At 44.1% G+C, this 25,815-nt stretch overlaps 3 protein-coding genes across 3 annotated transcripts in view; all 3 read right to left on the bottom strand.

The window, feature by feature from the left end:
- Positions 1-40: 40 nt before the first annotated feature.
- On the bottom strand, positions 41-7,497 carry myoz1a (myozenin 1a). The gene is made up of 6 exons (XM_076975412.1): positions 7,249-7,497; positions 5,665-5,761; positions 3,089-3,276; positions 2,236-2,503; positions 1,620-1,800; positions 41-1,295 (listed from the first exon to the last, which is right to left on the bottom strand). Exons 2-6 carry the CDS (start codon positions 5,750-5,752, stop codon positions 1,061-1,063), a joined length of 960 nt encoding a protein of 319 aa, XP_076831527.1. The 5' UTR covers positions 5,753-5,761; positions 7,249-7,497; the 3' UTR covers positions 41-1,060.
- Positions 7,498-9,209: 1,712 nt separating this feature from the next.
- Positions 9,210-20,024, bottom strand: synpo2la (synaptopodin 2-like a). The gene is made up of 4 exons (XM_076974344.1): positions 19,660-20,024; positions 16,428-16,579; positions 15,386-16,101; positions 9,210-13,697 (listed from the first exon to the last, which is right to left on the bottom strand). The coding sequence occupies exons 1-4, from the start codon at positions 19,759-19,761 to the stop codon at positions 11,095-11,097; spliced, it is 3,573 nt and encodes a 1,190-aa protein (XP_076830459.1). The 5' UTR covers positions 19,762-20,024; the 3' UTR covers positions 9,210-11,094.
- Positions 20,025-22,437: 2,413 nt separating this feature from the next.
- Positions 22,438-25,815, bottom strand: part of camk2g2 (calcium/calmodulin-dependent protein kinase (CaM kinase) II gamma 2) — a 28,467-nt gene continuing 25,089 nt past the window's right edge. Inside the window, 1 exon segment of the mRNA XM_076975038.1 lies at positions 22,438-25,575. The gene's annotated coding sequence lies outside the window, so the exon portion shown is untranslated.

Consider the following 25,815-nt stretch of genomic DNA (forward strand, 5'->3'; position numbering starts at 1 on the left):
AACTGAAAATTAAGTAAGAAAGATTGCAAAGCAATAAAAATCAGCTATCAAATATTTATTAAATACGGATGTTGTTTTTAGGAGGGAGATCAGAGGTCAGATGTCAAACATGATCTTAACCCCAGATAAAGGAGCTTATGTTTTGGAGCTAATGAAATCTGGTAATTTATTGTATAAACATGCTACATGGCAGTAAATCAAGATGTTATGGGATGCTGTGAGTAGCTATCACCATTATCATCTTTGTCTTCATCAACAGCAGTGACATCATCAAGCCAAAACATTTTTCAATTAATTAGGCAATTGCTTTTCATGAAATAGTTTCAAAGTAGTTCTAGTTTTAAAAGTACTTTCAAGTGACAAACTACTTTTGTATGGACTTGAAGTTAGGTATTTCCATTGATGAGGTGGTAGTTTAATTACCTACATATTAGGAGCATCCTCCGCATTACTGAAATTCAGCCGTGTTAAAAAGTAAAGATGATCATGTTTGTCCCTCCACCTCTAAAATTCAACGTGCTGAATGCATAATGAGCAAAGCAAATTCTTCTTTCTTCTAGCCAGAACGATAACCCATTGTCATTCAAATTTCCCAGTCAACTCCATGCATAACTCTTTGGAGCACAGGTTTATACTGCAGACCAATGGTACATTTTTGACAAGGTTCCATGTTTACATTGCGGAAAGGCATACAAACTGGGCACTTAGGATGTAATCTTGATTATTTTACTGGATGTTTTTCCAATTTCATAACTTGAAAACACCTTTTCAGTCTCACAAATGTTTGATACGTGAAGCAAGCCCACGTTTGACTGCCAATAGGTCATACATTTCACACACAGTGTGTTACATATGTTCTAAATCTGATCCATGAGATGATTGTGTATGTGTGTGTGTGTGTGTGTGTGAGAGAGAGAGAGAGAGACACGGATAGTGAGACATAGAAAGAGTGACAGAGAAAGAGAAAAAGAAGGAGATGAACTGGGGGAGGGGGGCAGAGCATGTTTGGAGATGTGAATAAAGTGAGCTCATGTGTTGCAGGACCAAGAAGCCTCATTCTTCACAGGTCATCAGTCTCCCCATCGAATGGCATGGTATCCATCTCCAAGTGGATGTTACCCGATTCGCCACTGCCCACCCAGCCGATGGGGGTGCGGTTGAAGGAGGGCCGCGAGCTGATGTCATGCTGGTACACCACTGCAGGCTCAGGCTCCTCCACTGCTGTCTCAACATCCGGCAGCTGGAAGGTCATCAGCTGAGAAGCTTTCTCAAAGCCCCCAAAAGGCATTGCACATCTATTAGCCAAGGGAGACACGAAGGAAAACGAATAAGGTCAGAGAGGCCAATAAGCGAAACACTTCCATGTGTTATCATCTCATAAACAGGCAAGCTTTATGAGCGAGGGTGACCTTGTTTGATTTCATATTAACGAAACTGTAAGAGAAACTGCTTTGACGTCTAGACATACCCATAGCTTGAAACACAACTATTCAAAATGTGTCATGTCGCACTGCCTTGATGAACATTCCCCCAAGTTTGGAGTCCTCTGACTTTACTGGAGAAACAGGCTGGTAGCGCATGGCTACGTGCATGAGGAACAGATGTGTGACGTGCGGCACCTGTTGAAGCACTTGTATTGGGGGAGATCACTTTGGGCACAGGGTCCTGGCATGAATGGCTTCATAGTAATTACGAGATCTTCATTGCCCTTCATGGCCCGCTCCCAGGGTGATACATATGTCTTCACATATTCCTTTCTTTTTTTAGCCTTCTCTAAAGCAGCCTTGGCACTTTCATCAGCTGTAGAGAATGGGAAAATTAATAATTACTATATATATATATATATATATATATATATATATATATATATATATATATATAAGTGCTGTCAATTCCAGGTGCCGCGATTAAAAGTCCTCACCAGGATTTTGTTCAGGCTTCCTGGATTGTGTTGATTCCACTAATTTTACCTGGATTGCTAATTAGAAAATCTTGAGCAAAATCCTGGTAAGGACTTTCAATCGCGGCACTAATATACAGCACTAATATATATATATATATATATATATATATATATATATATATATATATATATAAATGTGGCTTGCCCATCAGCAGACAGAGCCTCTTCCTCCCCAGACCCATATATGGCACATTAAATTGCAGAGAATTAAAGTCAGTGTTGGTGATCTGCACACTGTATGATCATCATCTGGACGTTCTTCTGCTACTCACTCTGTGAAATCACTGTTGTTACAGTGATTTGTTTCCCTCCTGCTCCTGTAGTTGTTCCACCTCCAGATCTTCCACCTGCAGACCCCGTGCCTGCTCCACTTCCGCTTGTCCCACCTCCTGCCTCTTTGCCAACACTTCCTGGTTTGGGAGGGGGTACAGGTGCATACCCTCCCCCAACAGTCTGGACAACAGTATGTCCAACAACCAGACGGCCGCCAACATCTATCATCTGACCACCAAGGCTGGGCACCAGCTTCTGGAGGTTGTCCTTGAATCAGAGATCACAGTTAGAACCGTTTAAACTGAACATATTATGAAGGTTGTCATACACGGGGTGTTTCTAGATTGATGATATGTAGTGAATTGTGTGTGTGGGGTGATTCTAGATTGATGATATGTAGTGAATTGTGTGTGTGGGGTGTTTCTAGATTGATGATATGTAGTGAATTGTGTGTGTGGGGTGTTTCTAGATTGATGATATGTAGTGAATTGTGTGTGTGGGGTGTTTCTAGATTGATGATATGTAGTGAATTGTGTGTGTGGGGTGATTCTAGATTGATGATATGTAGTGAATTGTGTGTGTGGGGTGATTCTAGATTGATGATATGTAGTGAATTGTGTGTGTGGGGTGTTTCTAGATTGATGATATGTAGTGAATTGTGTGTGTGGGGTGTTTCTAGATTGATGATATGTAGTGAATTGTGTGTGTGGGGTGATTCTAGATTGATGATATGTAGTGAATTGTGTGTGTGGGGTGATTCTAGATTGATGATATGTAGTGAATTGTGTGTGTGGGGTGATTCTAGATTGATGATATGTAGTGAATTGTGTGTGTGGCCTATTTCTTTCGCACCATAGATTCACTGTTGAAGAGATCTGGATTGTTCTCGTAGATGAACTTCTCCACACGCTGCTGCCTCATTTTGAACATCTTGGAGCCCTTGTTCTTCAGCAGGGACAGTTCCTCCAGCATGATGTCTTTGGGTGCTCGGATCTTTGTCCCCAGGTCAAACTCCGAGGCCTCAGGTTCTGACTCATACTCTATAGGAACACAGATTAGAGAACCTTAGAGAACCTACCACAGAGGTATGCCTTCTTTTGCCTGTTTCCACAAAGCCTGTCCTCATGTCTGCATTTAGCCACCATATTGGTTCCATATTTTTTATCATATTTTGTGGAACCGTAAATATTTGTATACATTTTCAGCAACTACATACTAAGTTGCAGAACTGAATTGAAATTATTCAATTGTATAGAACCCCAATATAATTTTCAGATCTACGTAATTTCTCAATTACAGCTACCTCTTATCCCTTAAGCATCCAATTAATAGAAACAACAGAATAACAATATATTATACATTGTATGGTTTTATGTAAATTGTTGTAAAGAAGAATGTGTCTTTGTGGGAAAAATTACCATGCTATAAGACAGCTTACTTTCATCTTCGAAACATCGCTAAGGTCCGAGATATGCTCTCTCCTGCTGACAGTGAAAAACTTGTCCATGCATTTATCACATCAAGGCTAGATTATTGTAACGCTGTTCTATCTGCTCTTCCAAAGAGCTCTATTTCGCACCTACAGCGAGTTCAGAACGCGGCTGCAAGGGTTCTGACCCGCAGGAGAAAGAGAGATCATATTACACCTGCACTCCACTCACTGCACTGGTTACCTGTCAGCTTTAGAATAGATTTTAAGGTTCTAGTCATGGTTTTTAAATGTCTTCATGGTCTTGCCCCTCTTTACCTAAGTGAAATGATGGTTAGATATGTTCCAGTCAGGTCTCTCAGGTCTTCAAACAGTAATCTACTGGTGATTCCTAAAAGCCGATTAAAGATTGGCGAGGGTGCTTTTAGCCACTATGGCCCAAAGCTCTGGAATTCTCTTCCTGAAGAGCTCAGAGGCATTTCATCCCTGCTTAATAGTTTTATCTTATTTACTTTACTTTTTATTTTCTTACTTCACTTTTTACTTTTTATGTTATTTTAATATTTTTATCTTTAATTTCTTTTAACATTTTCTTTTTGTCTTTGTCTTATCTCCTTTTAATGTTTCTTTTATTTATACTGTAAAGCACTTTGAGTTACATGTATGTATGAAAGGTGCTATACAAATAAAGATTATTATTATTATTATTATTATTATTATCAGCTGCCTATTTACATAACCATTGTGTTCATGATATATCTTGATGGTTCCTGGCATAGTGTGGCTAAGGTCATGCTTGTTGACACAGTTTTTCCTTATTTCCTTATATAACCTGCATCAATCTTTCGTAGTAAGTAAGAACATGTAGGTAAGGTGGAAATTCCATTTACACAGAATTGTATTTGTCTCAAGGCCGGTGGAGTTTAATGTAAACTATTGTATTCTTTTATTACATAGTTTTATTATGTTTGTTTTCTTATTTTAATTATTATTTATGACAATAAATTCTGTAAAGCATTTTGAGTTACATGCATGTATGAATAGTGCTATACAAATAAAATATTCTCATATTATTATTATTATTATTAGACGAGAGCAGCTGTCTGAAAAATGCTCATGTGAACGCAAGAGCGATTCAGACACAAATCTGGGATCTTGAAGAAAATGTCAGATGAAAATGTACCAATTATCTCCACCAGGTAAGACCTTTTACATTTGTTTGTTTGTTGTTTTTTTTTATAAATGTAGAGAGATCAAACTTGTTGGTTAATGTAATTTCCCCATGGGTCGATGTTATAGTATTGCTGTGGAATAGTGCTCCCATTAGGGAATGTGTGGCCCTTCTGTGATAATGAGAAAGACAGCTGGCATCACTGCTGTGAAAGCTGTGGGATGAGAGGTTGTCTATCGCCCCCTCATTACAACATATATAGTGTAACCATGCACAACCTGTGTGACGAGGCCTGACATCTTAACAGTGTCTCCCACAAACATACTAATTGTCCTATAAATAACAGGATCTTTATTGTCTGTGTTTGACCTGAGCATAGAGTCACTGTGGGGTTCTCTGCCTGACTAGCTGCTGAGTCAGAGGCTTTGCCAAGGCCCTCTGATTAAAGACTCTGCTTATTCACCACAACATCCTGCAGCGAAACTATTTCACTGAACAAATACACCCCACTATAGAAAAGCCGTCAGAAGGACATCGTATAGAAAATAGGACCGGCTAGCCAGGAAGTACTGAATATATATTTTTTTTCTGATGTCTAGTGTTTTGACTAGCCTTATGTTTCTGTAATTGAAGAAAATGAAAAACACCTAAAAACAGCTTACCCACTGAGAAATGTGTGGATATAGCATGATTCTTCAGACTAGGCATCTCCAACACCCTGTTTCTGAACAGTCAGTCTGTAGAGTTTAGGCTGAAGATACCAACATGATACAAACGCATGTTTCTCAGCATGCATTACTGCGGGGGTCTGCGGTGCAAGGCTCTCACCATCCTGAGTAATATGGGCGAGATCAGTGATGATTTTGGCTGTTTTTTTCCTCTTGTTGGGAGGGGCTGGTGTTCCAGAGAGAGGCATGGTTCAAAACTAGGCAAACAAAGCAGACAGAAAGGGTAAAAGATTTTACATGGAACATGGAAGGTATCATTCTAAGATAGGGAAAAGTTTCTAACATCAAAAGCAAAATGAAATTGTATTATTTTAACATTTTAACAATTAAAGTTTAAATTAGCATATAATTACGATTGTCTTCTCATAGTACACAAAAGGCGAATAACATCTGGGCTCCTTAGGCTAAATCTATGAAATTAGGTCCAAAGCTCCTGCAGAGTACCACTCTAAATATACTTCCTGCAGGAGATTCACAAAGGACCATATCAATGAGTCACCTAGCAACGAAATGCTGATGGTTTGGAGCTTGTGTAGTAAATAGTATAAAATGAAAAAGTTCACCAGTCAATGGGAGATCTCCTTTTGTTTAAAACTTGCCACCACAAACCACAAACAAACAAACAAAAATTCCAAGCTTAATTTGGGACCACCATTCACCACCTAATGACTGAAACGTAGCGCTGGTAAACACCAAGACCAAGAGTTGGTGGCCACCCGTCACACCAGTGACCTCACATTCCACAAATTCCAAGGTGACTCCCAAGAAAATTAAACTTTTAACACATCACGGCCTTCGGTTTGTTTAGACTGCTATCGTCTGATGCCAGTACCAGACACAGGTCTCAACAAACCTCCTTCTTGAGAAGGTCTTGTGTCACATCTGCATTCATCACACCACCACAGAACAATAAGACTCAATAAGTCCCTAGACATGCAAGGGTGTAGTTTGGTCTTCTTAAATACATCTTGTTTAGTCATAAGTGAGACATGTCTTGCATGCATAGAGTTTAACATTTATTTTGCTGAACTTTATACATACACATTAAACTCATATAACATACGTTGGCTCTGCCACTTCTTCAAGACCATGCTAATGGTAAGTCGTGCATTGGCTTGTCTGTAACTCAATCTACTCCAGCTATTTTTAAACGCCATTTTGAAGCAAGACCTTTTAGTGCGGAGTAGTGACGTCAGTGACATATCACGTTTGGATTGAGTCGCACACAAACTCTCATAAATACACGCATATAATTCTACACAGAAACACGGAAACTTCTTCCACATTGAATGAATGCATCAGAGATCCAGTGATGGATTGTGGGGGCGCTCTAAACCTGGAGATCAAGCCTTGCACCCTGTGCAGCACTGAGATCACTCTTCACCAGCTAGGTAGCGGTAGTTCATGCTTCACACTCCATATTAAATCCATCGCTGGGCAACAGAGAGGACAACTCAGCATATTCCTGTCTCACTGCCTGCAGCTTTAAGACATGGAACCAAAATCGTGTTGAAAAAGTTGGCAGTGCAAACTTTGATGATACTTTAGCTAAGCATAGGTGACGTCTAATCTTTCTCTCTCTCTAACCACAAGGGTTAATGTTCGCTCTCTCTTCTTTATTATTGACTATTAAATCGTACATGCATGTGGTTATTAAAAACAGTCTACATAATGATCTACTCACCCAGATTTAGGCTCCTTTATGGAAGTGATATCAAGAGGAAAAGGCAATGCTTCAGAATAAAGTAAATGAAAAGTCCCAGGGTGCCTCTGACCTGTAGCTGGACCAAGATCCCAGGCAGTGCAAAATACAGTTGGGTCTTGGATGGCAGATTTCTGAGGGGGGAGGGAGAGCTGGTGTGTATGTGTGTGTGTGTGTGTGTGTGTGTGTGTGTGTGTTGGGGTGGGATGAGATGGGAGGGGAATAGAGGGGGTCTCAGTCTGTACCACACAAAGTGCTGATGGTGATATCAAGACCCTAATATCTTTCTTGCAGATGCTTCATGAGCTAAATATAGCAGAGGCAGAAGGAGCGAGAGAGAGAGAGAGAGAGAGAGAGAGAGAGAAAGAGAGAAAGAGAGAGAGAGAGAGAGAGAAATGGAGAGAGAAAACTTATCAAATGGCTTGACAGGCTTAAGGCAGCTCAACCCTGCAGGGGGTGATAGATTTGTCCCATTTCCTTCCGCATTAATGAACTTCTACCTCAGGGAAGGTTTTCACATTTCCCACATTTCTGACGGTCCCTGAACTGTCCTGGAATGTGTGTTCTCCAAACACGCTCAGAGTCAGTGCTGGTTGGCAATATGTACCTGTCGGCTGCCCGAGCTGTCCTGGTGCTCTCAGTAGTGTTTTGGTCAGCTTTTCCTGTAAGCGTGGCCCTGGCAGTCTGCACTATACACAGCTGGCCACTGTCACAGCCACTGCCTCATGACATGCTTTACTAAGAGTTCACATAGTTAATACAAGACTTCATATGAACCCGGTGAACATACAGTCACATCCACACATAACTGGAATGTAATCGCACTTGTACAAGAGAGAAAGCTTGTACAATCCATAAAAAGCATATGGGCATTAACAGCCCTAAATATAGGTGGGAAGCCTGTGTGTGTGTGTGTGTGTGTGTGTGTGTGTGTGTGTGTGTGTGTGTGTGTGTGTGTGTGTGTGTGTGTGTGTGTGCGTGTGTGTGAACGGTTCCAGGCTACACACATCTAAATGTGAGTATTTTCTTCCTACACTGGCCCAGACATTCATAATACATATAGATATTTGCATGTAGTTATTTTGAATTAATGCTTTCCAACATGAACATTCCATCATTTATCAAAACATTTATTAATGTGAATTGCACAAAATTGAAAAGAGCCTGTTTAGTCTTAGCACCCAAACACGGTATGGTTTTTAGTGGGATATCATGTTTGGCTTTATCGGGAGACATTTATAATATGTATCAAAGGTTGAGGTGTTACATCACAAAAATATGCCACACCACACAGACATGCAAAATTTCGTTTAGAACTTTAGGTGCCTTGGGCCAGTTTTTAAAATCAGAACTAGGCAAAGAGCGCCTCTGTGTGGTCAACTGTGGGACCTTAACTTGCACTGTGTTTGGTATGGAAGCATAGCAAAATGATTGTGTGACATATGTAATACATGTTTATTGTTACCTACACTATAGATCTGGTATTTGGAATTAATATGTATAATAGGTGGACTATTATGTATTATTTATACATAATAAGGCTTTTTGCTAGAGTAGTGAGAGGCTCACAGCATGTGTTAAAGCCACAGTGTACCTGAACTGGCCAGGTGTTGATGGTGCTTCATCATACCACGATGACTATGCTCATTCCTACAGTGGATTCATGGAGCATTTTATTTTGGTTTAATCCTTTGGTTAGAATGACAAATCTGTATTTTGCGAGCCTGCTTAAGACCTTGTGAGCCTGCTCGAGACCTTGTGAGCCTGCCAAAGACTTTGCAAGCCTGCTTGAATCAGCTCCTTTGTTCCCAGCCACTCACACCTCACACCTGGCTTGAAATGATACAGGGAAAGTGTTAGTTTGTTTGTGTGGCTTAGGTTATTTTTTTTATTTCAACATTTGTAAAAGTGTACGGGAGTTGTAACAAATAAAGGCACTGAGAAATTGTTACATTATTTATTTCATGAAAAATAGTTTTTTCCATCAAGTCATTCAGTTCACTATTCCATTGCTCCATAAACACCTATACATGGTTACATTCACTCTTGTATTTACCTAAAATTCTATCAATTCAAATACATAAAGCACATTTAACAATACATTAGTGCCGATTGTAAGTATACTGATCACTCAGCGGTGTCCTAGAATAGCAAGAATCAAGCTTTAATTGTATAGTTCACAGAATAAATTATCATCCAATGAGGACAGGAACGTGTGTCAGATGTTCAACAATGTCAATTCAAAACTGTTAATACAACACTCTCAATTCAACACTTTCAATTCAACACTGTCTCTCATTCGTGGTTTGACAATTCAGAAATGCAGAAATAAAAAATAAACTGCATCACGAAACAAGTGTTACCTTAACAGCCCATTGCTTATTGACTCTTTCAGTATCTCATATATGCATTAGTGCAGAATTGCTCCCACACCAAGTTCCCCCACTACTTCCTACAACTTCCTTCAGTGCTGCCTGAACACAGATCAGCCTGGCTTTCAGCTTCCTGTTCTCTCATAACGACGGCTTTGTCGCCTCACACCCAAATATCACATCTAACACAGACCGGCTCGGAATTCCTCCGTGTCACTGTCATTGCAAAAAACGGCCTCTGCACAGCATGACAGAGGTGACACGTAACCAGAACCCGCGACCTCGTTCGAGTAGTCAACTAAGCAAGTCTGGCGGTTCTATGAAAACACAGCTCTAGTTGCCATCTCTAGTGCCAGAAAGTACTGCTCCAATGGCTCATGCTTTCTGTCCATCTTCATGCCTGACTCCTGGGCTGTCTTCTCCGTTATACCTTTAACACTTCCTGACTTGACCCCATAATCCAAATAGTCATTATTCAAATTAATCGTCAATGTCATCAAAAAAATAATAAAAAATCACGTATGATTTTCTCTATGTCATCAGATTAATAAAATGTGTATAAGTCATGAAGGCCACACATGCAGTCAGAAGCCACTGGGAACATGGTGGTTTGCTGTTTACTTTGCTCCCACAAATAGGCTGTGACATCCATGCACCTGTTCTGCCCGAGCTCTGCCAGAAGAGATATCGTTTCTGATAGGCCTGTGGGAGCCAGGAGGGCTTGCTGCAACACTCGGCTTGACTTTCCCTTTGGACACAGCCTTCCAGGTCCGTTTGGACACAGCCTTCCAGGTCCATTGGGTCGCTGCCTTACAGGTCCATTTGGACACAGCCTTCCAGGTCCATTGGGTCGCTGCCTTACAGGTCCATTTGGACTTTGCCTTCCACATCTGTCACGATACTGCCTTCCACATCTGCTTGGAAATCTAGTCCATTTCATCGTCTGCCATGTATGTAGTAGTCTAAGGCGCAGGAAGCTACCACAGTGTGGCATGTCAAGAGAACATTTCCAGAGGAAATATCCCACCTCAAAGTATAATGCAATACCGTCTGCCAAGTCTATTTTCCACTGTTGTACTTATTAAGCACTTTGTACTACTGCATGTAATTTTGTTCTTAAGATGCTGTTTGTGTGAAGTAATGTCCCCCAAAATCCAGTAGGAGTCACTGAAGACTCCTCTGTAAAATTATCTGCAATGCTCAAAAAACTGCCTTGATTTTTTGAACGATGACCTTAAATGTAGAATTTAATTTTAATTTCCTTAAAATTACAATATGAAAACCTGCAAATTAAGCTGGAAATGTTTTTGAGAAATTTGCATTCACATTCGATATTCCCTACCCCCACCCACTAGTTAAAACATATAACTAACTGAACCTGCTTCCAACACCCCTACATTTCCCTTGCTCAGGGAACCAGTATTAGCCTTTTTTTGTGATGGACAGGGTCGCCCACTTAGTGATGCTGGGCTCCAGGCCTCCAGACATGGGGCTGTATGCCCACCCGGTTAGCAATGAAGCGTGGTTTGGGTGCCTGCACTGGAGGCTTCAAGGAGCTGAGGGGCAGGGTACTGAGCTCAGGGGCACTTTTGAACTGCTTGGCTGCCTGGAGCCCAGGGTAGCTTACATTGAACCTGCTGGACATGGGGGTCGGAGGAGAGTAGGGTGTGGGGTGAGGTATGGGTGCCGTCAAGATCTTGGGGAGCTCTGGCAAGCCTGGGACTCGTGCGGGTGTGGGTTCGGGTTCACCTCGAGGAGGAGGGGAAGCAGGCTCCGGGAGCGTAGAGGTGACGTCAGCGCGAGACAGCGGCTCTCCCAGCGTGGTCTGAGCGCGTGGGGCGATCACGGTGGGCGTTATTGTCGGAGCCGACATGGGCGTAGGAGTGGAGAAGCGCTTGATCTCGTACACGCGAGCCGCCTTCACCGGCACCTGCCTTGGCTGGGTTAAGGTGTGGCCTTCACGCAGCAGCTTCTGATGAGAGTGCGCATTTGAGCTTCCTGTGAAACTGAACATGGCCGGGTTGAGCTGGTAAGGCTGCCGCCTCATGAAGTCAATGGCTTTGATTCCTTCCTTCTGCATGCCATAACCGCTCTTGCCTACCTTGGGGCCTTCCTGTGAACCCCTTGTGCCTCCACGCTGAACCCCCAGCGGGCAGGAAGGGGACAGCAGAGGGTTATATCCAATGGGTGGAGGAGCGCGTACATTCGGGGAGTACTTCCAGTGGGCAGGTGAAGGCTCTTGTGGTCCAATCATGGCCATCACTGACTGGGGTTGTTGAGGCAGTGTGTACAACTGCTGTGGGGCCCTGTGCACAGAATCCACCACGTAGAAATCCATCCGATTCTGTCTACGTGCAAACAGCTCAGCTCCCTTCCCCTCCGTCTGAGAGATCAGGGATGTTTCCGGCGTGATGCGGGGTTTGGGTGCCACCGGTGGGGGCATCCTTCCACCCTTCTCCTCCACGCCAAAGGAGTCGTCTTCATAAAACACGGTGGGATCGAAATAGGCGTGCTTTGGCCTCTCGTCTAAGTTCTGCACCATAGACAGCAGTTCAGGGTTGGGCGAGTTCTTCTTGCCGTCAAGTATCTTGAACATCGGTTTTTGGGTGTTTCGGCGGCGAGCTTCTTCGAGGATACCAGTTCGGCTGCCTGCCCCCGAAGCTTTCTCTCGGTACACCACAGGAGACAGAGGAGCCACAGAGCTGGAAGGGGTTACGGGAGCTGAAACAGCCATGGGGGCAGTAGGACCGGCAGGAGCTGCGGACCTTACACTGATGTGATCTGGGAGCCCAGCAGGGGGAGCACTAGTAATAACGGCAGCGGGCATTAACGAATCAGTGAGTGCTGTGACCTGTGGAGTGGAATTTGTTTCTTGATTGTTATCCATTGCCGAGGAAACGTGCAGAGCGGTCTGCTGTGCTGGAACTGGTGGGAGTGGCCCAGGGGGCGCTGGTGGGTGGAGCTTAGGGGGCACGTAGGCCAACGTGGAGGGCTGAGCAGTAGGAGCAGTGATCCTCTGACTTCCTACAATACCGGCAGGGACAACACCTATGATCATCTCTTCTGACGGTGCTGAGACAGGAGGTGCCATCACTGCCACTGACACTGGTCTGGGAGACTTTTTGGCCACGGAGGGACGGAAGACCACAGGTGCAGTGGAAGCCCTGTGGGTGATGAACCCCGGAGCGAAGGGGCGAGCCGTGCGGTTCAGTACTGAACTGGGTGGCAGTTCTGGCAAAGGAGTGGGAGGAGGAGGCATCACACCTGATGAGGGAAGTGATAACAGCTTGTTTATAGCCACCTCATCAGGAGCTTCTACGGTGGCAATATCCTCCCTGACCGCAGAAGGGCTGCCTTGGTGTGGCAGGGCTGAGATTAACGAGTGTGTCGGGATTAGTGATGGTGGTGGGATTAGTGCGGGTGCTGATGTGAGCATCTCCGTCGCCGTAGTGTCCTGCTGCAGCATCAGCGCCGGTGGTCTGGCAGGTTTCGGAGCGACCGGTGGCGGCTGGACGCCGGGTTTGTTCTCGGCCTGCACAGACGGCGGTGGTGCCTGCGTTTGCACCTCGGCGTGCGACTGACTCCACACATGAGCGTGCTGTGCCTGAGCTGCAGCCGTCTTCTTCGCGTGCTCTTCGGCTCTCTTCCTCTGCTGCTCGAACAGCTGGGCCCCTTTCCCCGAGCTGTCGCTCAGGCCGGGGCTCAGACAGGTGGCCCTCTCCTCCTCCATGCCCCGAGATGCCGATCTTCTCTCCAGCATGTCCAGGTAGTCGCTATCCCAGGTGGGATCGGGCGCGGCGCTGAATCCTTCCTCGTCAAACTCCGACTCGCTGCCAGGAAGCAGGCCGTCCTCCTCTTGGGAGTCCGGATTCATGTCCTCGTCCACGCTGCCGTAGCTGGTCAGCGTGTACTTCTTTGAGCGCTGTCGTCGTTTCTTGAACATCAGAACGCCCTTGGAGTGGGGGTTGGGCGCGTCGGTCAACAGGGAGGCGATGGTCCGGCACTTGGTCCGGGCCTCTTTCACCTGCTTGTCTTGTTGGGTCTCACCACGGTTCAGCTCTGCAAGCACACGAAAGGAAAACAACAGATTACAGTTAAGCACGAGGCCAACGAAAAACTGTAACATAATGCTTAAGAACTCACACTATGTAAGTCACTTGGTACTTAGATATGATATATGGACATTCTCCCCCGTATTGCAGAAAATGCACCGTGCAATGCACATGGAGTATGGCTCATCTCGGTTGATTTGTAATTCCAGTTCAGATCTTCAACAATACAACAGATCTGAAATGCCCCTGTGGACACAGAACTGTTGACTTCTGCATTCCATGCTTAGAAGGGCCTTTCTTGGCCTAGCACTGACTCACTGATCTTCTGAGTCCTTATTGATGACCAGCTAGATCTAACCTTCAAGCCACACAAAATCACTGTGTATGCCTGGAGACTTTTTTTTAACAAGCATCTGTTCTTTCATATACCACTAGAGAGCCTTAAATACGTATATTTTATGCCATCTTTTAAAACGCTATTACTCCATGAGCAGGAGAAATGCTTGGTGCTTCTGTGGCTTCCCAAATCTGTACAGGTACAGTTGTTAATTTGATGGTTCTTTTATTGACTCGTTTCAGGCCTGGAATAAATTTATTTGCTTAGCTCAGTTTGCTCCTAAAGGCATCAGTAGGACTAGAGAGCGCTGGTGCTTTGGTCAGCCTTGTCCAGAGATTTACGGCAGTTTATTTCCCTTGCCTCTTGAAGCAGCACATCCTCAAATAGCGATGAATGCATTTTCATGTGGCAGCCCCAGGCTGGAGGCAGACTGGTACACTGGCCTGACAGCCAAGTCATTTTTCTCTTTTCTCTAGTTAAGATTCTGTCCATTATTCTTTGACATAATACCTTTACATTTTCTATGTGTTGGTTTCACTGGTTAATTACATGTACAAGGTCTGAGTATACCTTCTAAAGAAAACCATTATTGCAAAAAAAAAAAACCAGTCAGTAGTAAAGAACAAACATGGAATTCAAAGACCCGTTGACCACATACACTTAGATGGATAAACACATTATTCAGCTGTGCTTCATGAGAGGGGTCAAAACTGTCTGTTATGTCTGGCAGCTAGCAACATTCACAATCTATAAATAGCAGTGCATATGAGTGTAAATGAGTCTTTGTGGGTCTGTGTGTGCTTTGCAGATTTTGTAGACGCAAATGCACAGTGAATGAGAAAATGTAGTAATTTTACCTATGTGTGCATACGTGTCCGTGTGTGTGGGTGGCAATCGTTTGAAAGAAGAGGTGGATAAGTTCAGGGTAGTGAGATGTGATATGTAGGGGGAGGGGGGGTGTTCACTGCTGTTTGACACCACAGAGCAGCTGGAGGTACGCTGGCCAAACCCATAGATGCAGCACGCCCACGGAGCAATGAGACAAATATAGACCCTCATCCTGTCTCAAAGAAGCAGTGCAGCCAGCTCTCTGCTCCTCAACATCTCATTGCCATTTAAAAACATATGCTAATTACATTACCTGAGGCTTGTGGTGTCATATGAAACACAAGTCACACACAAAGGCTGACCAGTTGCTCCAGTGGAGGATTTTTGGAGTATGTCCAGGTTACAAGTGTCTTATTCAGAGAAAGGCGGCCCACTTAGAAATGCCTGTCATCCATTTTAGAGATAGCATACATCGGATAAAAAAGCAGGCGGTTCTTAAAAGGTACTTAGCCGAGTTATTAGATACTCACTGGCTTGTTTGGCTTTGGCCATGTAGGTCAATGTGAGTTCCTCATCTACTGGATTGTCCACTGGCCCCACCATGGGCACCAGTTGACTCCGAGATGTCAGCATCCGTGCCTCCTTCGCTCTCTCTGGAGACACCAGCGGCACATTGGCGGTGTCCTGAAACCCATCGTCCTCTTCCATCAACACGTTCTGCGCACTGTGGTTGTCGGTGCTCACCGAGGACGTCTCGATGGAGGTGTGCGAGGACCAGGTTCCCGGGGGACAGGGCTGGTAGACCACCTCCCGGCGGGCCACGCCGGCTGGGGTGTCGTCCTGCTCTCGGGCATCCCCGGGCTCCGTTGCGGTGTAGGCCTGGGCGTCGGGCGCACTGTCGTAGCCGCTCATCTCCGAGGTCTCCCCGCCCTCGGGCGAGGTGCGGCCCGCCTTCCCCAGCGAGTTGCTGGGGCTGCGACGCTTCGCCCGACGCTGCCGGTCGTGCGCCGACACGTCCGCGTCACTGTCCGTCTCGCCGTAGTAGGCCTCGCTGCCCGGAGGAGACGTCAGCCCACTCCGGCCGGGAGGGGCCCCGGGCGAGCCGTGCTGCACCTGCCGGACGCTGGCCTGCTGGGCTCTGGTGCCAGACGGGGACTTGGCCCTGAGGCCAGCGCGGTACTCTTTGTCAATACGGGGAGAAGGGGCTCGTGCCACCAGAACCACCGACTGGAAGCCCGCTGGTGCCCTGGGAGGAAAATGGCAAAGGGCAGATAAAAAGCAAGACCATCTGTGGCGGACTGAGCTCAGAGCTGTACACTAACATGGGTAAAAATGGTAGATGTTATTATTACATGGCATACATCGCATCAAAGGGAAAGTGGTTTTGTAGCACTAGTACCTTTAACACACGGGAAAACGGTTTTCCCCTGATTTTGAATTCAACAATTTTGTCAACCTTATCATTTAAAACATTTTAAATGAAACATCTCACTTCAAATTCAGAAAGCACCTTGTACCACAGAACATCAGACGGCTGTTCTTTGAGCCGGAGTGAGTGGGGAACTGGGTTACCTCTTGACCCGGATGCGCAGTGCTCCAGGGATGCTGTCGATGAGGTGCATGGCCTGAGCGTGGGACAGGCTGGCACAAGGGCTCTCGTTGATGGCCACCAGCTCATCCCCCTCTCGCAACCCCGCCCTGCAGGCTTTACTGCGCTTACGTACCTGCAGCAGCAGAGGGCGACAGCGGTCCCAGACACCGCACGTAAACACTGAGCACTGAAAGGTACTTGGTTCTGGATGTGAGTGAATGTCTCCGTCAGTAGCAAGGAACGAAAGTGATGAATGAGAGAAAAATGTTACTTCACAAACAGATATACTACATGGTCATTAATGGACATGCCTCCTAATGAATCATTCAGGTGTTTTAGCCACAACCTCTGATAACAGGTGTATGAAATCAAGCACATATCCATGCACAGACACTGGCAGTAGAATGTGTTTGTAGTGAAGAGACCAGTGACTTTAAAACCGCTCGTAGGATGCCAACTGTATGTGCTATTATTGTGAAAAGGAAGTAACTGTTAGCTTAGCCACAAAGTGATAGACGAGGCAAACGTAAAATGCGGAGAGGTGGTATTTTGAATGAAGACATGCTGATAGACTAATCTGGGTTTTGGTGGGTGGTGAGAAAATATTATCTAATGGAAAATGACCTAATACAGTGCAACAGTAAACTCTAATGGCTTTGGAGCTGTTTGATGTACTTCTAACGTTTGGATGAGGCCCTTTCCTGTTCCAGCTTGTCTATGACACAATAAAACATGGGGGCTTGAATTTGGATGAATTTGGTGTGGAGGAACTCCAGTGGCTCAAAGCCCTGACCTCAATCACATTGAACACCTTTAAAATGAATTGGAACATTAATTTTGAGCCATGTCTTCTTGTCCAACATCAGGGCCTGACCTTACAAATGCTTCTTTGACTGAATGGGCATAAATTCCCACAGAGCCACTTACTAATGTTGTGGAAAGTGTCTGGCACTCAGGTTTCCTTCTACTTTTGGCTATGTGGTATATTTGTCAAACCACAATAATATTTCATTAATATAAAATTTAAATGTTATGCTTTCAATTTTTTTTGCCAGTCTTTGCTATTCCATGGTTTATGATCTCTAATATGTTTTACATAATTCTGTAGTAGACTTTCACTTCTGGAAACTATGCAAAATACTACTCCTACAGAATAACAAGAATCTCATGAATGGAATGATTAAATTGTGTATATACAGTTTTACACCAATACATTCTAAGTATATGAATAACCAGGCCAGAGGTTGTACTTAGAAACACATAATTGGGGAAACTGATATGTATGTGAATGACCCCTGCTGTAGGATGTCTCAGTCAGCCTACAGTCACCCTGTGCCAAGGACACAAACACAGTAAAACATGAACATCTCCACAACATCACTATCTAAAAATGGTCCTTTTCATTAAGGATTAATAATCTCTCCAGTTATTTTCTGCCACCATTTTTACTACTTTCTTCAAATCTCCAAGCTTAATATACTACAGTGTTATTTTTGGTCATTCAGATGAATATGCTTGAATTAATGTTTAATTAGTATTTGTACCAAGAGCAGCATTCGATTTCATATCCTCTCACTAACCCTGCAGTGAGAAGCATGCTAACAGCATAACACACTCACACCCTGTAATGGCAGCCAGAGGGGGCGTGGCTTGGACATTCCCTCCAGCTGACAGGTTAACCACACCATCAGGTGATGAGGTCAACTCTAACCGCATCACTCCCCCCCCCCCCCAAGTCAAACCAGGAAAACTTGAGAATTTCCATTAAAAATGCTCTCGGTATCAGTGACACCCATAGTAAAAGAAAAAAGAAAAAAAACATTAAAATTTTAATGATGGGTCTAAAAATACTTGGAGCTGACATTCAGGCGTGTGAATTGAGTCGAATCTCCTGCAGGTCTCTAACCTGGGGGGCTGCCCCCTCAGCACGCGCTCCTAAGAGCTGATAGAATATCAGTCTACCCAGTCCACCACTTCAACTTGTTAATGTGACATTTCGATACAGCCGACACAGAGGCAAATGCAGAAGCCCCAGTGCTCAGACACCTGTTTGGAGATCAGTCAGGTGCTGCTCCTGACTTTAGTGAAGCACAGCAGGACTGATCTATAATCAGGGCTAAGATAAGAATCCTATCAAGCCATTTCATGTGAAGATGACGTGAGATCTTATATACACAGCCTGTGATCACACAGAGGCGCACACAGCCCGTGATCACACACATACACACATAGTATGTGATCTAATGCTCAGATGCAGGTGTTGTATTACAATATGATATAAAGCAGATTCATGATCGTGTAACCTCATCAAGGAATCAGTACAACACCACCATTCAAAACAGCTTCACTGGCATGTCTTAAATAAATTACAGCTGTTCTGGAAATATACATTAAGATACAACACCTTTACAAATTACTTATTCTTAGTTTATGCTGAAAGAAACATCTTTCTTGACATTAAGATGACCCCCATTAGAAAAAGCATCTATGAGCCTCTACTAGAATAGCCCACCATAGCCATCAAAAAAGCTTCTGCAGGCTCAACACTTAGTAAATCCAGTCATAACTGTGTGCACATACAGCGCAGGAAATATCCTATCTGGAGATAGGACCTCCACCTTAAGAAAGGACCTACACCCTATGGAAAAAGAGTGGATTCCTCTCACATAGCCGTCATGGGAAGTTATTCATTATGTGGAGGGTTTGTTGTGTGGTCAGGGCCAGTTTAGGGGAATCTGCTACTCTGTTAAGGTCTTCCATTACAAATACAAAAATATTTTGACATTTAATTCTCAAGGTGCTCATACCCTTTGAGCCAAAACGGATGCATTTCAAAATTATTTATGAGCAATTTAAAACTGATAAAAATTATATTCAGACTGTGTGGTCCACTTACACCGATGCGGTTTATTCGGAGTGCATTGCCAACAGAACAAGGACCACTTGGCTTCCCTGCATTCAGATATATACGTTTAAAGTTCCCAGTTCTATCAATCACTTGGCCATCCATGCAAGAGCAAACCCACTCCAGAGCCCTCTCCTGTTAGCCCGTGGAACAACATATGGATTGGCCCAAAGACCAAGAACGCATGTCATGCAAACATGTACAGGTAAACAAATAAATATGCAAACAAACAAACAAGTAGAACAAACACAACAAAGATTTACTCTGCTGAGCCGTGCACATAAATTATGCTCTCATCTGAGCCGTACCTTGGCAACCTGTAGTGGTCTCTGCTGCTCCACTCCCCCCTGTAGTCTGAAGCCCCATGGAGCACCACCAGACAGAGTGATGATGACTTCCTCTACCACCATGGTTCACTGTTGCCTCTTTCTCTCTGTTTGGCTTCTGAAGTGACTGTGCACGTCTGGGGGGGCCCCTCAGTGAAGAAGCTCCATGTTTTGCAGGGCCCCCTCAGAGGAGAGCACACTGTCTACAGCCACAACAATGTTCCTGGGACAACTTTGTTTGCCAACCTGAGTTCCCCCTCTCTCTCCCTCTCTCTCTCTCTCTCTCTCTCACACACACACACACACACACACACAGAGCATGAGAGACCCCCTCCCACTCTCTCAGCTGGGGGCAGGCGATACTGGCAGAGCAGTAAATTTAAAATAGAGAGGGGGGGCAGAGGTAAAGAGTGAGAAAGAGAAAGTGAGAAAGTGAGAGAGTGAGAAGCCGCCCACATCTACTTACATGGTGGAGTTCTGTTCTAGTTTAAGGGAGGGCCTGGTAACACACTTGTCCTGTCACTCAAAACAGGCCGACTTTAGAGAGGTTGGGGGTAAAATAGTCAAGACTCACTAAAAATAGAATACCTTCCCAACTGCTCTGGATGCCAGGAACACTGCCACATAAAATCACAAAATAGTTACGACAGGTAAGATTGTTTTGGAAGCTTCAGATTTGAGAAATTATAATAAAATATATGGTGGTTTATGGCCACTATGGCCCGTCTCTGCAAGCTGGACATTTTCCTAACCTGGTCTATGAGTCCAGGAGAGGATTGGTGATCTGAGCTTCTCAGCTCAGTCTGCATAGCCACCACGTCCCGGCCTGAGTGATCATTTAAAGCTAACAAGCTAACATTTTTCCCACTTAAGCTGTAAGAGACGCATCAAACTATCCTGATGTTTTGCAACACACCCCTACACAGGGTGACCAGATGTCCCACTCTGTGCGGGACTGTCATTAATTTTCATTACTTTTCACACATCCCGCAAATTGAGACGTTGCCCCGCTTTGTTATTGACAGTCAGACTCCAGATTTGATTTGCGATTTATAATCTGGCATTTATCAGTTGGCTGCATGGAGAAAGCAGTGAGGGCAATCATCAGGGGGCGGGGCTGGCTGTATGATCATGTCAATCAAATAGGAACGCGGATGCAGGTATGAGAATCAGGTCAGAACAGCACCAGCAGCACGACATATGGAGGAAAGGGGGGAAACCATGACCCATACTGCAAAGAAAAGCTACAACTATACTATCTATCCCTGGATGAAACCAGTGCAAGAATGGTAAAGTGTGAAGTTTCATTTTTCCATTTCACACAGAGGTAAATACAACATGACATGAAACAGCCAATTCAAGACTCAAAAAAAAAAAAAAACCGTGTTGCTCGTACCTTTGTGGTTCAATATTTTGTTCTGCTATAAAAAAGCACTTTATTGTGGTGTTTGTGATTGTGGTGGTGTTTAATGTGGTGTTTGGAGTTGTGCTGGGGTTGTGATTTAATGTGGTGTTTGGAGTTGTGGTATTTAATGTGGTGTTTGGATTTGTGATTTAATGTAGTGTTTGGAGTTGTGGTATTTAATGGGGTGTTTGGATTTGTGTTGGGGTCGTGGTGTTTAATGTGGTGATGGGAGTTGTGTTGGGGTTGTGGTGTTTAATGTGGTGATGGGAGTTGTGTTGGGGTCGTGGTGTTTAATGTGGTGATGGGAGTTGTGTTGGGGTTGTGGTGTTTAATGTGGTGATGGGAGTTGTGTTGGGGTCGTGGTGTTGCTCTCTATTGTTATAGAAAATACAGGAAAACCAAACCATTTAAAGCTCATTAAAGACAGTTCTGTTGACTTGTTCACAGTTGGGTGTTTTAACTTGAGGCACTGTGAAGTAGTATGAAAGCTCCACACTAGGTTTTCTTATGCGAGACAATTTGGGAACACTGCATTTAAATAAGTTTTTATTTGCAGTGTTATGTGCCACTGAATCAACCAGATGGCACAGCAAAGTAACGTTATAAGCTAATGGGCAGAATAGAGATGTCTCAAGTTATTTTAGACCATCTCGATGCATTGATATCCCACATTGTCCCACACACAGTCTTTGTCCCACATTTAGTGAATTGGATTCTGGTTACTCTACCCCTACATCCCGATATTCTGTAACACACCCCTACATCCTGATATTTCACAAAAAAGTTATGATCTGTTTTTTAAAGAATAAATGAAGAAAATATTTCACAATCTGTTAGATTTACATAATCCTGGTGAGAAAGGCCCATGTTGTGGTCTCATTCCTGTGAAATGCAGTACATGGTCCAACATTCATGAAAGGCAGCAGCTTGTTTTGTTGATGTGTTGGAGGAGATGGGGAGCCCAGATTCTCCACTGCCTCCTGCTGCTCACGCTGCTGCCTGAAAACCAACATGCTACAAGACCTCCATCAGGACAAGAGGGACCTTACGGGCTAATTGTATCACTGCTAAGTTCACAAGACCTAGTCATGGCCATTTGAGATGCATACACACGCATCTGGAGCATGATTAAAAAAAAGACAAACACTGGTGATGTTTATGTGTTATTTTTATTAAATACTTTCAGATGTTTCAATAATAACAAAGCTATTATGAAGATCTACCAACATTCAAACAAACACTTGATATTTTTAAACTCATGGATTTATGTTTTAATTGTATGGTCATGCAAAATCCAGCATTCAATAAAAACTCAGAGTATAGTTATATGTAGCCCCATCATATGGTAACGATGCAATAAAATGACTAGAATCTGGGGAACATACCAAGCTAAGGCTTTGTTAATCTTTTTTTTTTTTTTTTTTAATCGTGATACACCACTTCATTTTAGCATTTGAAACAGAGCCATATTTTAATTACCTTCAGAATGCAGGTAACACATACATATAGATAGATAGATATCCATTTTAAGTAAACACAGACAGTGAAAAATATTACCAGAGTAGACATGCATATTTTCCTCCTTCTGTCCAACTGCATATATGGTTCTTAAAGTGAGTGGCCTTGGAAAGTTTCAGCCAGCATATCAAATCACCCCTCATCTCGCAAGCTAACTGCCCACTGTCTAAAAGGTATATTTCTCAAGGTTTTATGTGGAACGCTCACTTCCACATTCACTCCCGCTGTGATGAGCACTCTCGTTTTTCCATTAATATGAAATAAACCATGTTGCTTCATTCACACGGCCAGTTCTCGTGACCGTGTCAACACACGATGCCAGACCTTGGGACAGGTCAACGGAGACAGAACAGACGCTACTCGGACAACCCCCACACCCCAACAAAAAAAACCCCAAGAAACTAAACGGTCACACTGGAACTGTACACACACTACACTGGAGTGCAAATAACCGAGACCCAGCACGACGGGCTGGAGGCGGCGGCCCGACTGCCTCACTTTGTGCTCGAATGGACCGGCGCGCGCCAGGCGGGACTGAGGCCAGCGAACCCTGGGGACTTTTTTTTTTTGTCTTTGAACAATTTGTCAAAATCTCTCGTCTACTGGCTGTCTAACTTGGCTAAGTACTATGGAACAAGAACTATGGTGTAGAACAAAGCGAAGGGCGCACGCGCGGAGTTTCACCACGCCAGTCACCGATGTTCACACGCTAATACGTTACCACAGTGACAAGCGAGTGTTCTGATCTCACAGATACACACAAAGATTTGCCTTATAAAGAACACATCATGTCTGAGCGTTAACACAGCGACATAACTCACACGGAATGATCCGCGAGCTGAACTTGCGAGTTCAAGATTCAGGCGTGGTAGGTAATGAGCGTGTTTTAAGGATGAAAGCAGAGGGAGGGCGTGCACATCTGGCACAGCCTAAGCTCCGCTCCTAAACTACAAATGGGCACTGCACTGCATAAGTATTTACAGTTCAAAAAATATATATGCTCCAGAAAAAACACCGACACTAAGAACACTAACATCGGAACATTACAACACAAACTGCCACAAAAGGAACTGATAAACCAACTGCCTTTTGACTAGGACTCCCAGCTCGGTCCTCTCTCTTCCAGGCCCAAATCAGCTGATGGTCAGGTGATTCCCAGTTAGCCAATCCCACACTTCCTTCCCTCCGGTCTGACATCCTCAGGCAATGCTCACAGTGAGTCCGGAGAAGGTACAGGAAATGGAAGCTCAGACAGTACAACACAAACAGGACTAGACTTCAGACAGTAGACAGGCAAGTGTGTGGACACACACACATACATACACACATACGGTGGCAGTGAGCAACAACTATGGGCTGGTGTCAGGGTCTGTTAAAGGAATGGACCATCAAGAGAGGAATTTCATAACCTGAAGTTGCAGACAAGTCCACACTAAGTGAACGAAACAGCATAGCGTCTCAGGCTTATGTGCAAAACAGTACAGGCCATTTCTACTCAATTCAAACATGCTAGTGTAGAAAAATTATATGTAAAAGTGGCGGAAGCCTTGGGAAGGTGAGCCAGGTGTCGGAGACAGAAGGAGAGAGAGCTGAGAGCCAAGCTTATATGAATAGTATTTAGCTCCCCCTAGTGGGCAGAGAGATGTTAAACTCAGAAGATACAGATGGGGTGAAATGAATGTTCTGCAACTTCAGGTTTGGTAGGCTGCAAACAGACATGCAGGTATGTAAACTGACCCAGGACTATGCTGAAGTGTATTCTGGTGTGTGTGAGTGTTTAAGTGTGCATGCATGTGCACATGAGAGTGTGTGTGTGTGTGCGTGCGTTGAAAAGGGCTTCCTAAAGCACAGCAGAGCAATGAGCAAAGGGAGGCTATATAACACATCTCCAACATACATACACTCACCCAACATACATACACTCACCCACACCCCAACACACACACTCACCCACCCACACCCCAACACACACACACACACACACACCCCCCCAACACACTCACCCACCCACACACACTCACCCACACCCCCAACATACATACATACACACACTCACCCAGCGACGCCCATGTGCACCCCACACCCCAACATACACACTCACTAACACACCCACAAAATGTTGCTCTCGAAATCTCCCTGCTCTATACACTGACACTAAAGAATCTTTTCCCTTCTCTTTATAAATATCTATGTATACATAGCTATATTAAACCATGCCCTACTTTTAAAAATCCTCTTTTTTAAAAAACACAAATACTTTCGAATATAGCATCATTCAGGAGATAAAACTGAGTTCCACAAAAACACAACAAAATACTAAAACAAACAAAAACCAAAAAAAAAACACAGAACCAAACAATACTTCCCTAATTCCATCCATTTCTTCAAACAAAACAGAAATATCGTTAAAAACAACTCAATGTCTAAATTCTACACTTTGGTGACTTCTCATATTAAGTAACAATTCAGCTTAGCTTCAAATATCCCTCTGCATCGCTCATCGTCGTATTCAAAGGAAAGAAAGACCAAACAGCACGCAATAACCTTGTGGCCACTGAAAAAAGTGGCTCCTCCTTTTCAAATTCACATTACTGATTTTAAACTTCCATCCAGCTCCATTAATAGTGTAAGGATTGACAATCTCAATATTTTACAACATATTAATACTTTAAACACTCTTTCTGAGCGACGGGCAGAAGAGATGGGATCATAGTACAAGACAGCGCCCCCCTGTGGGCATCAGAAGCATGCAGCATCCAGAGGGCAGGGCCACTGCCATAGCCGCCCCCCCCACATCTAGCTACGGTTGGACTGAAGTGGTGCTGGCCACAGCTGGCTTTACATGTTTTATTTTTAATTCTTTTTTTTTTTTAACTTGGTTGTGTGATTTTTTCCCCCCTCGTCTTTTCTCCTGCGGCCGGGCTGCTGGCGCCAATCCAACCACTGAGAAGAAATGCTCCAATCGTCCAGGCAGGCTGTGGAAGACATGGTCAGTTTACTACTTAGCTGATGCTCTGGTTCAACTTCATACGGTTGTCAAATAGCAGTAGATCAGTTCTGAGCTACTCTCAATGATCTCAATCCCATAATATTAATCACATGCATACAGAATGTTGGTAGTGCTCCTGCAGAAATATTTATGTTGCTTTGTGCATGAAAGAGGTAAAGGTAACATTAGTAATAGTGCTTCATTTCACTCCTACATTTCAGGCATG

The sequence above is a fragment of the Brachyhypopomus gauderio genome, chromosome 15 (genome assembly GCF_052324685.1).
Source record: "Brachyhypopomus gauderio isolate BG-103 chromosome 15, BGAUD_0.2, whole genome shotgun sequence".
NCBI classification, from domain to species: Eukaryota; Metazoa; Chordata; class Actinopteri; order Gymnotiformes; family Hypopomidae; genus Brachyhypopomus; species Brachyhypopomus gauderio.

Bases quoted from the DNA above. Each gene is read 5' to 3' on its own strand.
- myoz1a (XM_076975412.1), bottom strand. From the start codon at position 5,752: ATGCCTCTCTCTGGAACACCAGCCCCTCCCAACAAGAGGAAAAAAACA. The intron at 3,277-5,664 runs GTGAGAGCCTTG...GTGTTCCTATAG, and splicing joins CGCCCATATTACTCAGGATG to AGTATGAGTCAGAACCTGAG. The intron at 2,504-3,088 runs GTGCGAAAGAAA...CTCTGATTCAAG, and splicing joins TCTTCAACAGTGAATCTATG to GACAACCTCCAGAAGCTGGT.
- synpo2la (XM_076974344.1), bottom strand. From the start codon at position 19,761: ATGGTGGTAGAGGAAGTCATCATCACTCTGTCTGGTGGTGCTCCATGG. The intron at 16,580-19,659 runs GTACGGCTCAGA...CTGCTGCTGCAG, and splicing joins GACCACTACAGGTTGCCAAG to GTACGTAAGCGCAGTAAAGC. The intron at 13,698-15,385 runs GTGAGTATCTAA...GTGTGCTTGCAG, and splicing joins GGCCAAAGCCAAACAAGCCA to AGCTGAACCGTGGTGAGACC.